The sequence below is a fragment of the Phodopus roborovskii genome, unplaced genomic scaffold (assembly GCF_943737965.1).
Source record: "Phodopus roborovskii unplaced genomic scaffold, PHOROB, whole genome shotgun sequence".
Taxonomy (NCBI): Eukaryota; Metazoa; Chordata; class Mammalia; order Rodentia; family Cricetidae; genus Phodopus; species Phodopus roborovskii.
In genome coordinates, this window is record NW_026125052.1 from 10,176,023 (window position 1) to 10,190,029 (window position 14,007).

General features: G+C 38.1%; 1 protein-coding gene across 8 annotated transcripts in view; it reads right to left on the reverse strand.

Annotated features, from left to right (window-relative positions):
- Nucleotides 1-4,038: 4,038 nt before the first annotated feature.
- Luc7l3 (LUC7 like 3 pre-mRNA splicing factor) overlaps nt 4,039-14,007 on the reverse strand; it is a 32,670-nt gene continuing 22,701 nt past the window's right edge. The window contains exons 6-12 of one of the 8 annotated variants that reach the window (XM_051199533.1): nt 13,664-13,768; nt 11,543-11,704; nt 10,526-10,809; nt 9,136-9,296; nt 6,020-6,160; nt 5,809-5,914; nt 4,039-4,483 (exon numbers count right to left, since the gene is read on the reverse strand). In XM_051199533.1, the coding sequence (XP_051055490.1) occupies nt 4,435-4,483; nt 5,809-5,914; nt 6,020-6,160; nt 9,136-9,296; nt 10,526-10,809; nt 11,543-11,704; nt 13,664-13,768 (1,008 nt within the window). In that variant the 3' untranslated portion in view covers nt 4,039-4,434. Of the gene's footprint in view, nt 5,915-5,966; nt 6,161-9,135; nt 9,297-10,525; nt 10,810-11,542; nt 11,705-13,663; nt 13,769-14,007 lie in introns of all 8 variants that reach the window. The other 7 variants (XM_051199562.1, XM_051199451.1, XM_051199803.1 and 4 more) reach the window with 7 other exon arrangements.

Genomic DNA, 14,007 nt, shown 5'->3' on the forward strand with positions numbered 1-14,007 from the left:
AGACTGGTAAGTAATGAACCTCCTTTTGTGCTGTGCTCATGGGAAACAGTCCAGGCACAGCTCACCGATGCAATGAGGAGACAGCAACAGGTAAAGGGAGGTATGTGTGCTGCACTGTTCTCTTCACGGACCCACCCATTATTAAGAGATCCTTAGAAGGCCAGGTGGTGGTAGCACATACTTTTCTTTAATCCCAGCACTCAGGAGGCAGAGGCAGAGGCAGGCAGATCTCAGAGTCTGAGTCCAGCCTGGTCTACAGAACAAGTCCAGGACAGCCAGGGCTAAACAGAGAAACCCTGCTCAAAAAATAAAGGAAACCATCACCACCACCACCAACCCCCAAACTATCCTCAGCTCATCTGGAAAGGACTGGGTCTCAGCTGACTGGGGTGTGGTAGAACGACTGCTAGGAACAAATGCTTGGCTTTGTGAACCCTAAGCATCTGCTGGGACTTTTCAAATACTAATCACTTTTTCTTAAAAAGTAAACATTTTTGTTAATACTTCGGGGCACTTAACCCTTCCTTGAAAGGCTGCTTAGAATAGAAGCACTGATTCCCTGGCTGCCATTTAAATGAAGGAAAAGATATCACACAGTATGTGTGTGCCTTGTATGTAGTTAAAAGTGTCATAGTGTACTTATAACCTTGGGAGGATTATAAGCAATTGGAAGATTTCCAAGTTCCAATCTAGCCTGGGCTACACTGTGAGACCATTTAAAGAATAAAAGGAGAAAGTGTGCCTTTTTAATATGCCATGCATTGAGGTTAATTTAGTATGTTTATTAGTCACTACCTACACCAAAACCTTTCCCACTTAAAAATTTTTTTTATTAAGAAATAGCATATACACAAAAGCACACAAACATACAATTCAAAAAGAAAAGAGCCCACCCGGCTTGAGAAAGAGCAGTGGCCATTCCTCTGAAAACCCCTTTGCCCTCCAAGGTCATTCTCAAAGTAGCAGCTAATTGTGATTTGTATGTCAACTGTTTCATGTTTCTCATGTATTTTTTAACAGCCTCTTTTGACCTTTACCAAAATGAACCGTAATACATAGATCCTCTGTGGCTTGCTTTCTGGGGACATTATTACATCTTGAGTCATCCATGATCACATTCGGAGCCAGAAGATCATGTTCATGCCAGTGAATTCCGTGGCGGGGATGTGTCACACTAATTATCCAACACAAATGGCTGATGGGATCTTCCCAGGGTTTTGTTGGTTTGGGTTTTCTTTTCTTCATTACACAAGATGACATTAAGACATTTGTTCATCCATCTCCTGGCAACATTTAAGAGTTTCTCAAGAGTATGTACCTAGGGCTGAGTACAGCACACTTAGCTCTGCCAAACTGTTTCCAAAGTTGCTCCTAAACCACCTGTTGATAGACAACTGATCTACTTAAGATGGCTGAGGGGAAGAAATAGATTAACTATGAAACTCTGGAAATGCATTTTAATAGAAAACCCATAATTCTGACACAATGAAAATGCCATTTACCCTGTTTTAGCTAACTTGAAACAGACTTTTTAAAAGCAACATGCTCAACTTCAAGTGTTGTATCCTACATCTCAAAATAAATGTTTCCAAATGTAGTAACTAAAAGTGGCAAATTAAGAACACATATGATGGACACCATCATATATAGAAAGACATCTATATATATATATATATATCGTATATTCCCCACCTCCTACTTCCTTCCCCAACCAAGTACTTGGAATAGGTAACATCAGGAACTGTTAGAGAGGAGCAGACAGGCAGGAGTAAAGGAAGACACAGATCACTGAACACATCGGCTATTGCTTTTAAACCAAGAACAAACATTACAATTGCAGTTATCAAACAAGTTAAAATGCATAGACGTCCTGGGTCCTTTCACAAGCAAATAAAAACCAGTCAAAAACACAAGCTTGAAAATCAACCCTGAATGGTGTCAACCCACAGACTGTTTCGTGCACATAGAGGCGGTTAATCATACTCATGTCATTCATCTACTATGCATCTTTAAAAACAGAAAGATGTGAACTCAAAAAACCTCCACTACTAAATCTTCAGTTTATACATCCCTAAAATCTCTGATTAGATGGCTCAGCTTAAAAGTTATGTGAGCCACTTTCTTATACTCTGGAATGACCTGTGGTCCTCCTGTGACACTAAATATATTCAAGGTGAGAAATGTTCTAGAACAAAATATCTCAGCAGAACACCATGAACAACTTAACTCTAGATTACAAAAGTTACCAAAGTGGTAGCTGGAATCTGTGGCAGAACCCTGAAGATCCGCCTTCTGCCCTCTTGGGAGTTACAAGGTAAAGAGTTATCAGTCTGAGAACTGTGAAGTAAAAGCTCATCACATTTTTTACAATGAGCTATTTAAAGAATCTCCTCTTTCAGAGACACAGGTTAACAGCATGAGACTTGCTTAAGACTACAGAAGAGTATGTACACACACACATGCATGTGCAGCCCACCTGCATCCAATACACACACACAGACAGACAGACACACACACACACGACCAGCTATAGCTATGAGTCTTATAGGAAATTAAGTTAACAGAGATGAATTATATTGTTATACTTTCATGAGGTTAAAAAAAATTAAAAAATTCCAAAATAAAAAGCATTCCAAAACAAGCATTCCAAAACAAAAAGATTAACTGCGTGCTCTAATTTCAAAATTACACAGTAATTTGATTAAAACTGGCTCTCCCAAAGACACAACACATTCACAATACTCTCACACACACCAAATGACAGAGACAGCTATTTGGTCTACAAAACAGAAATGTTTCTTATATTAAGTTAGTACTTAGCCTCCACACCAGACACCTTAAGGAGGGAGTGTTCTCAAATAGTGTATCTGCATCAATAGATCTATGTGTCCACAGAGGATGTCTTTTCACAGAAGACCACTTGCTATACTTCATTTAAATTCACTACTGAGTCTAGACAAGGCAGAAGAAAGCAATCTGGCATTTTAATACTTGAGCAGATTTCTTACATTATATTCTTAATACATCAATATCATCAAACTACATGCTACAAAGAGCAGAGCTTCGAGCCAGGTGATTTTCCATCTGCCAGACAACTACCTTCATTTCCACCTGCTTTATCTCTCAAAACTTCAGAGACAGCCTCCCCACCTAGTGCTGCATCAGCTGGGTAGGCCACCAGGAGGGCTCTGTCCCCATTTCTCATATAGTGTCTCTTCATGATTCATCAAAGTTTTGGTAGAGGGTATTTTGCTTAATAATGTACACTAGAAGGAACATAGTGACACCAAAGCGAGAAAAGGCAAACACCCAGTCTCTGTGCCCCAACAACATAAAGCCACTCCCTAGATAAGCGTTTGCTCAGTTTTCTTTACCTATAAAGTGATGTTAGTATTGAAAAACTCTAAGTCACAAGGAACTGCTATGATAGATATATATAAACAAGTACTCTTGAGGTAACACTTTATACAGTTGATGGAGCTACATATAAACATGCTGCTACTTCCATGTGAAATCATCACCTGCTTTGTTTTTCAGATATCCTTGTTACATATACTATGTACTTCATACACAGAAGTATATACATTTATAAATGGATACGGCTGGGTTAAAAGAAATTTTGGTATAGGATTTAAGGGGGGGGGGGAAGATATAGCTGAAAAGTTTCTGAATGTTTGCCTAAATCATTTCATAGGTTGACAGAGGAAGACAGAGTTTGTAAGGTTATTCAGAACCTTTTACTACTAAAGAAACCTCTCACAGGTGTAAAAATATATTCTAGTTCACTGTACACCTTTGCTATTAAAAGCAAATCCAAATTTATTCATAACCACCCAAAATTGAAGCACCATTAAAACATCAAATGGGAAATTCTATAAAAATTACCCTTCAACAGGACAAGTTAGAAAAACTGTTCACTAACACTTGTATTAATAGTGTGCCTCATATTTAAAAACAAGGGACTAGATTGGAGTCAATAGCTTTATTAGAAAAAAAGCAATACTAAAACCTTTCAATGACACAGACAAATCAACTCTGTAACAGAAAGTCAGAGATACTTTATTTTCACTTCTAAATCCAAAGGCTAAGTATAGCAGAAGTGTAAAAATGGAATCCCACTCAGTCTGCTTCACATGAACACTAACGTTTAATCCTGTTTTCAAAGTCCGAGACTGAAAACTTGCAATTAAACACTGAGCAAGCCCATGTTTAGGTAATATTTCTTAAAAAGTCTTAAAGAAAAAAAAATATGATACAGGACCTAAGTTTTCAAAGTGGCATATGTGCTAATAACACATGTTCTGAAATCTGGTAGGTCACAACAGTCCTGAATTAATTTTTAATAATAATAATAAAAAAAACAAATAACTAACTGAGCTTTATACTTTCTCTATGCCACTATAGCTTTCTTTCACCTCATTTTAATGTTGATCTTCACTTTATGGCGTTTTCAGTATTCTTCAAAAATTCTTCAACAGTAGTCCTACAATGCAAAATTTGGGGAAAATTGATAATTAGACAGCATATAAAAGGTAAAATTTTACGACTAAGTGTTGGCCCAGGTGCTAACTGCTAATCATGACACGTGTATATGAAATGTCTGTATTGTTTTTACATCAAGGCATCAATGTGGTTCTTAGAGCCATGTGCCTGTGTATGCTGCCTATGTGTGAATGGTTCATACAGACATAACTACACTGCTTTTCTAAAACAGGAATGCCACCAATCAACTAATTGGTACTTCCTTTCATTAGGATTATTTCATCCCACACCACTAGCCCGAAGACTGAAGTTAGAGGTTTTAAGAACACATAAAACCTAGCTTTAAAGTTCTTTAAGAACCCAACCTCATCTGATAATCAGTTCTTCATGTCACTGATCCAAGTGTCTGACCTTGCTACATGCTGTGACTTTCAATGTCTCAGCCAGTGACTATTCCTCTATACTATGGCTGACTGCAAATTCTCCTACACAGTAGGAAACGTTAAACACATACCTCTTAAAGACTTGAGAATTGCACTGAATGTAACAAGGCGGATAATATGAGGTGTTTATTGTATTTAAAATTCTTTAAAGATATCTAATTCTGGGCACCACTGCATCCCTACACACAGTTGAAAAAAAATTCCATTCTGTTAACATGATTTGTAAGATTTCACGCAATACACAAAAAACCCCTCTGTGCTTCTTGTAAAGAACAAAAAGGATACACAACAGTTAAGCGTAAAGGTCACAGGCAATAGCATTCAAACACGGATGTGGGTAGAGAAAGGAGTACCTGGCATGAGTACCTGCTTAGTTTGACTGAATCCTTGATTTCTAATTTGGCTTTTCATGGGCCGCTCACAACACCAACGCTGTGTGAGGTATGGTAGTCAGCTGCAATAATTCATAAACCCTACACTTCCATCAATCCAATGCTACTGGCTCTCGAGTTACAGAACAAACTGCATTAGAATGCAAGGCAATAAAGCAAAAAACTAGAAACATCCTTGACAAAGAAATACTAGCAGTTTAATTAAAACAAAGTAGTCCAACATGTGCCTCAGAAATAGTTAAATTTTTACAGCATATGTCTCTGCCAATGTACCAACACAAGATGGACTTAATACCAAAAAGAAAAAAAACAAAAACAAAAACAGTTCAACCTTGTTATTAAAAAAAAAAAGAAATGACAGCAAAATCCCTAAAAAAAGGATAATTAACTTTCAATGGCGACTATATTACATACGTGGACAATAATTTCCAAAGAGGCACACTAATGGGGGCACGAGTCTGCTACAAAATAGCTGAGACAAAACAATGTACCTCAAAATGTTTTGCAGGACTACACTGTCTTTTCCTTCAGAAGAGGCTTTTGTATGTCTTCTTACTCGGCTTAGATCCATCTTCATCTGTGCATACTTACGCTGCACTGTCAAACAGTAACAAAAAGCCCTAATCAAAGTGAGAAACAATACACTTACCTCTGTCTGATCTGAGGTCTTATCAGATCAGTTTTAATTGGACTGAGTGTCACCTTCAGATTTAATGTCTTCACTGGTCCCATTGACCTCATTCTTAGTATCACTTTCCTTCGATTCAGTGTTTGTGTCTTCACTTTGTTTTTCTCGACTACTGGACTTCACACTACTTTTTTTATCATCAGATCCCCTCTTTTCTGCCATAAAAGAAGACATTGACCATGGAATTTAGAGTAAAATACAACACATACATTACTCTTTTAAAAGGGAAACAATAGAGATGAAAGATCCATTTCCCACATCCTGCAAGAAACAGTTTGCAGAATTCAGCAGTGATGTCGTCTGTAGTTTAGAGGAAAGACCAAGAAGGGGACTGAAAGAAAACAGAAAGTAAAACAGCAAATTTTCTCAGACTTGTGAAAAGTTGGTAAATTCACCTCCTAACTTAAAACTTCAATAAACTTCATTCTGGATTATACAAAGGCAACAGGAAAGGTATAAAAGACAGTACACAAAGCTGTTAACATAAGGTTAATTAAGCTGCAAGGGCAAAATGGTAAGCAGGAAAAATATTTAAAATGGCATGTTCATTCAATGATACATTTCATTTAAAAAATATTTGATTATTTAAATATTCAAGAGGGGCAGACCTAATAAGAAAATGGGATCTTAAAAAACCAAGACACCAGACATCTGTTTTCACTAGATATAAAAAAGTAGTTCCCAACTTCCCCTACCGTCCTGTTGGAAAAGTAAACCTCAGACTAAGGCAAAGGGTACTCTGCATTCCTGTTCTAAGTATCCCTCTAAAAAATGATTCTGCAGAAAATGTTAGAGACTTTCCATAAAAGCTGTTTTCTTCCTTAAAACTAAGATTAACAAAGTAGATCATGATGGGAAGATATCTAAAGAGAGGAACTCTACATGGACCACTGTTACACACAACAAAGAGGACGGAAATGCAAATACAGGGTTATGAACGCCCTCTGTTATGTAAAGGAGTATGTGTCAGGTCTGACATTTGTGAAACAAGCAGAGTGATGTCTGAGTGGTTAACCGTAAGGCTTGCTTCATGTCTGTCTGTCCACTTGTGGGAACTGTGCTCTAACTGACCTTGTGGGAAGTCCTCCCTTTGTGCCTTATGGGCTTCTCCGGTGCACAGGCAGCTTCAAGGAGGAAGAGTCGTCTTGTTGCCCCGTAGAGGACTAGTAGTCCAAAAATCTTATCTTCTGGCCTATATAAATATGGTAGATCTTAATAGTCCTAAGGATATCCATAATGTGTGGTGGATTTTAGAGTTATGGACTAAATGGAAACTCTTTGAACAGAGAGTACCTAGATAGCTATGTGTGGAAAAGGACTTCTTATCTGTAGAGTTAAACTGCTTCTGTTACGATTATAGCACCTGAGGTGGTGAATAGCCTTACTCACCTACCATTATCAAATGATTGCTAATGCAGACACCTGACCCAAAGGCCAGAACACTATCATTTGTCAGAGTGTCTAGAACTTTCAAAAGTCAATGAACTCACCACTTTCTCCTGATAGCATGCCCAATCAAGAAAAGCCTGATTGATTATCCAGTCTCCCTTCTTTTCCCAAATCTCAATAGGAAACTTAAGGGTTTTACTAAATTCAACGTTGTATTTTTTGCTTTACTTAGAAATTATAATTATACAAATGTGTCTATTTAAGTGTCATGACTGAAAAAGAGTAACCAATATGACAATGGAATTATGGGACCAAAAGCCTCACAAAATGCAGATGATTAATTTGACCTGATTCAAGACTCACTAGATGATTCGACACCAAATGACTCTTGAAAACTGACACCTCACTCCAAAAGATAGGCCAAATCCTTCATAAGTTGGGCAAGAGAACACCCTCTCAAATAAAGCATTAACCCTTTACCCCAATTGCATTTTGAATCAGAGAAGCAATTTCTGAATTTAAAATGACTAAAGCTCCTGAGAGGTTCACCATGGATGGACCCCTTACTGCAAATAATCAGAAGCCAAAAAAAGAAAAAGAAAACATTTAACTCAATTTGGAAAACTCCTAAGTTCAGCAAAATATCTATAAAGAAAGAAAACACGAGTGTCACATACATGATTAGTGTAACTTACAGCAGCAGAGAACACACATGCAGAACAGGACAGGATAGAAGCAGGACTGAGGAGATCAGAAACTTGCCCTTTCTTTTTCATCCATAAAACCACACAGAACAAAATAGCCCAACTAATACAAAACCAAAGATGCTAAAATAACCCAAAAATAAAAATAAGTTTTAAAAGGTGATCTTGATGATTAAAACCATTATCTTGAAATAAAGGCTAAAAGAAAATAGTTTTGTGAAAACAGGCCCAAAACAAAACTTGTAGTTAGTCCTTCAATATCACTAATGTAAGCCAGCTACTAGAAGCTACAGAACACCAAAAGCCAAGGGAGAGGAATAACAAGATGGACACAACATAAAACATCACACAGTAAGGTATTCAACTTCTGGGAAAAAGAAGTTAATTGCTAAGCTAAGTAAATGCTGCACAATAGAACCAATGAACAATGTACATATATTTTGTGAAACATTATGAATATTGCCGTTTAAAAAAAATGTAGCATTCTTGAAGGTGATTGAAAACTCAGAAGAATCTATACTAAAAATCTCCAGGTTATGGAAAAGCTGTTGCTGCTATTGATGCATAACATATTATTATTGGTCTTTTATATAAATATAAAATATATATACACATATATATAATTTGAATTTTTGGAAACTTTAACTGTGCTTTCAACTTTGGAAAAAGTATCCCAGTTTACCATGTTGAGATGGCATTGTACAGAAAGTAACAGCCATATTGGTCTAGAAATGTTGAACTTAATTTTCTTCCATTTGTACACGGGTAACGCGCTGTATTAAATATGTAAGGTATAACTACATGGGTTTGATTAAAAACACTAATAAAAGTATTCTCTAAATAATGAAAAAACAATCTTCAGGTTACCAACTCCATAATGAGGCATTAATAAACGGTCTTAAAACTTCAGGTGGACTTCCACTCTTGCAAATCAGAGCAGGAAAGGAAAGAAATACAGCTTGAAACTGCGTTGACTGTTCTGGTGCACAGAAAATGGAGATCTGGGGTATAGACAGCACCTCTCATAATAAACCAACCTTTCTCCTTGGACTTTCTATCTTGTTCTCTGTCCCGACTTTTGCTCCTGTGTTTATATGACTTTCGATCTCGGCTTTTCGACCTTCTTCGATCCCGACTTCGAGATCTATGTTTTCTTTCTGATCTGTCATGGCTTCTACTTCTTCGTCGATCTCTACTTCTTAATAATTTAAAGAAAAAGGAAATAACTTCAGATACCATTACTATAAGGGCTCAGAGAAGCATATACTACTACTCAATAGTCAAAAAGATTTAAGTAAAGTTTTCCCTTAAGAAACAAATAAATCCCCAGCCAGGCAGTGTTGGCACAGGCCTGATCTACAAGAGCTAGTTCCAGGATAGCCTCCAAAGCTACAGAGAAACCCTGTCTCAAAACAAACAACAACAAAAAAGAAAAGGAAAAAAAGAAAAGAGAGAGAGAGAAAAAAAGAGAGATAGAAAGAGAGAGGGAGAGAGGAAGGAAGGAAGGAAGGAAGGAAGGAAGGAAGGAAATAAATGGCTAGCCTGATCTACAAAATGAGTTCCAGGACAGCTAGGACCACACAGAGAAACCCTGTCTCGAGAAACCACACAAAACAGAACATTTTACATTAGAATTTACATTAGAAATCTCAAGAATAATTACTGAAAGTCTTGCCATTAAATACCAGCATTCTAGAGGCAGGTGGATTCAAGTGAGTTTGAGGCTAGCCTGGTCTACACAGTGAGCTCCATGACAGTCATGGCTACAAAGAGACCCTATTCTGAAACAAAACACAGAAATATATCATCTGGTATACTGAGTCTCTTGAAAGATTATCTCAAACCATAACAGAAGGGAACTAACCAAGAATAAACTCAGCTTTCAACTCTCCTAAGGCTACCTAGCACATACGCATATAGTCTTGTTTTTTTTTTTTTTTTCAAGACAAAGTTTCTCTATGTAACAGCTCTAGTTGTCCTGGAACTCACTCTGTAGACCAGGCTGACCTCAAACTCAAAGATCCATCTGCCTCTGTCTCCCAAGTTCTGGGATTAATTTAAAGGCATGCACCAACCCCAGCCAATGATGCAGCCTTCTTTTCAAGTCCAACATAAAATAATCTCACTTTATGACAGCCTAAAAGTAATATGCATCCACCAGTCATTCTATTTCAAATTTAGGATTTTAATCACCACCCAGGTTAGTATAGCAACACATGCTAGACACATATCCTAATCCTTGATGTCAGCAATCACAGTTCTCCAACAGCCTCGTAACCAAAAGGACAAGCAACCTACTCTGTAGGGTACTGTGTCACTATAAGATCCAGTAATGACTTAACGCATTTTAAACTTACAACAGTTTCAATTCACTACGTTATCTGGGAGCCCCACCATGAGCCAGACACTGCCAGAAGGTTCACATACCTGCTTCGCCTCCTGTCTCTACTCCGTGATCTTTTATGGTCCCGGGACCTGCTGCATCTCCGATCAGAAGTTCGGCTTGAGTGTCTACTTCGTGAACGACTTCTCTTTCTCCTTTCTCTATCACGAGCTCTTTCTTTCTCTCTTTCTTCCTCTTCTCTTCGTCTTTTCCTTTCCCGTTCTTCCCTTTCTCTCTCCCGTTCTTTTTCTCTTTCCTCTCTTTCTTGCTTCTCTTTTTTGAGACGTTCATCCCGATCAGGTTCTTCTGTTCTTTTTCTTAACTTTTCCTAAAGAAACCAAGTTGGATTTTTGTTTGTTGTAGTGCTGTGACCAGCCAGAAGGCTAAGCAGCTGAGGCAAGTGATCTATCACTGAGCCACCTGCCCCCCCCAGCTCAAGAAAAAAATTTTTATACAACTTTAGCCTTTAAGACATTCTCAAGCAATTTACAGACTAAGTTGTTTATGGAATCCCATGTCAAGGGAAATATAGCAATTTTGGCACCATATGTATACATAAAATACCATAATTTGACTAATTCTTTAAACTCCCAATTTCTGACTTAAAAATGAAGGAAATAAAAAATGCTTTTATGAGCCAGACAGTGGTAGTGCACGCCTTTAATCCCAGCGCTTGGGAGGCAGAGGCAGGTGGATCTCTGTGAATTCAAGGACAGCCTTGTCTACAGAGCTAATTCTAGGACAGGTTCCAAAACAATACAGAGAAACCCTGTCTCAAAAAACAAAAATGCTTTTATAACAACAGAGTCTCACAGGAACCACACTGCCTGATTTCTTTTTACTTTTGGTACTGGAATCAGCCCAAGAACCGTGGGCACACTAAACAAGCATGCTATGCTAATCCATCAACAGCTCCAGTGCACCACAGCTTTGAAAAAATAAATGCCACTCAAGGTTTCTATCATCGCTTGACCAATTTTTAGCTATACTAATGTACAGAATTTTCAGTGATAGTTATTGCTAGAAATTACAGATTACATATATGCTTATGAAAAACTTACTTTTAATTCTTCCACGGTGGCTTTAATTTTGGCATAGCCCATGTGCTGTTTTCCCATCAAATGGTCATCTACCCGGGACTGGGCATCTCCTACTATCAAAAAGGCTCCACACACTTCACAAACTTCCATCTGTTTTTCTTGGGCAGCAAAACTTTCAATAGTCTGAAATGAGAAGTAGTTGCTATGAAAGTATCTGAAGGAGAATAAATTCCAAAAAGAACTTAACATCCGTTTTCCATCTCTCTAGCCATAAACTGCTCAAGTTTTAGAGAGGAAAGGCTGGAAAAGAGCAACCTACTTGCTTCTTACAGAAACAAGAAAAGACATTGTTCACCTTACTTAACCGCTGAACTCCCACGTCACCTTGAAAAACTTTCAGAAAGCGCTATTAATCTAATTTAATCTAATTTTAATCACAGATTCCATAACTCAGAAACTATTAAGAAATTAAACTCAAGGTGAACACTCTCAGCTCACACTACTGAGTGAACAGAACCAACGACAAATTCCACATCATCAATAGCATCTAAAGAACACACTGCCCTACACACAGTAAGGTGGGAGACACTTTAAGACTTAGCAATTTTAAACTAAGGTAAATAGAAGTCCTGAGTGATTTAACAAAAATGAAAATATAATTCAGGCTCAAATGAGTAGTTACGATTTAAGGCGGGGCTTAGAAAGAGAGTGACTGAAGAATTGTTTTCATAGCTGGCAAAATGGCTCAGCAGGTATGAGCTCTTGACACCTAACTGGGTAACACAAAGCCCACATGATGGAAAGAGAGAAGCAATGCCTACAAAGTGTGCTCTGATCTTAACACACATCCTGTGACAAGACCACAAAACACATGAAATAAATAAATGTAAAAATATACAATATAGCCTGTTTGTAGTGACATAACATACAGTGGCTATGTCTATCTATGTTCCTTAGCTCATAACTCCCTCCCATAAGGCAAGCCTTCCCTCACCTTTAAGACTTGGAGAAGAGCATCAAGGCCTACTTGTCTGATCACAGGCAGGAGGGGGCCACAAAAAGATCTGCATAGGCAGGCTGCTGGGTCCCCCACTTGATCTTTTGCATTATATCATATTCTTTTTGTCTAACCAAGTTTCTAACCAGTTGTCCATGTTTCCATAATGCTTATAGAATTAAGTCTCCAATATGACCCAGAAAGGGTCTGGGAGCTTCCAGATACCTGAATACATGGAGGTTCCTAGAAGGTGGTGAACCTGAAGAGGAGATGGAAGTTTCGCAACCCTTCTCCCATACCTATGCATCTCTTCTTCATCTGCATCCTTTGTAAAATCCTTTATAATAAGCTGGTAAACGTGTTTCAGAGATCTGTGAGGTATGGGAGCAAATTAATTGAACCCGGGGTGAGGGTTTGTGAAAGCTCTGAATTTTAATGTTAGTCAGAAGCACAGGCAAAACCTAGGGCACCTAAGTGACATCTGACACAAATGAGCCTGAAACAGCATGTGTGTGAATGTGTGTGCACACTAGTGCGTTTGGGGTGGGTTGGGGAAGGAGGGAGGGAAGGAAGGAAGGAAGGAAGGAAGGAAGGAAGGAAGGAAGGAAGGAAGGAAAGAAGGAAGGAAGGAAGGAACGAACTAGCAAAACACAAGCTTCGGGATTGAGCTCCCAACTTATGGAATCTAAATGCTATCACCACATTGACCGACTGTACTAAACAGAGTAGGAAGATATGGACAATGCTGCTGAAGAATGTTTCTTGCTTGCTACTGGAATGAAATCACTAGCCAGGGAAATGGTTCAGAGGTAGATCATTTGCCTGAGAAGCACAATACCCTAGGTTTGATCCCATTGTATGTGCTGGTATGTGTGTTTGGGAAGGGCATGAAAGGACAGTAGGAGCGAGCATACCAGAGCAAACTAATTTTGATGTTTTTGTTCCCTATCTTCATGGATTAATGATGTAAGGCAAAGCCTAACCTTGTGACCAACCAACCCAACACACATGGCCTTTTAAGAAAATGCTTGATCAAAACTGAATTTAGGACAATAAAAAAAGTATTCATAGGTTCTCCAACAAGAATGGATTCCAAGTGATTCATAATTAACAGGCTTCTTGAGAACATAAAAGATAAAACTCACCGAGGTTGTAGATCTTAGCAATTCTCTCTCTTCTTTTAACTGCTCAACCAATTTCATCATTCCCTGGGCTTCTTCTACCTTTCCTTCAGATCCCAACTCTTCAATCTGAGACAGGGAAAAACAAAAAATAGTAAAAACTCCTTGCATGTTGTAGATTTATGTCTTCTTGCTTTCTAAAACTTGAGTTTTATTTGACCCTTGTGATTTTTGAAACAACTTAGATGATTTTAAGTTCATAAAGGTTTTAAAGTGTGGACACATGTACGTATCCACGAAAAACCATCATTACCAGCTAGACAAGTTCCTTCCCCAACCCAAAAGGTTTCTTCCTGTTCTTTTCAGTA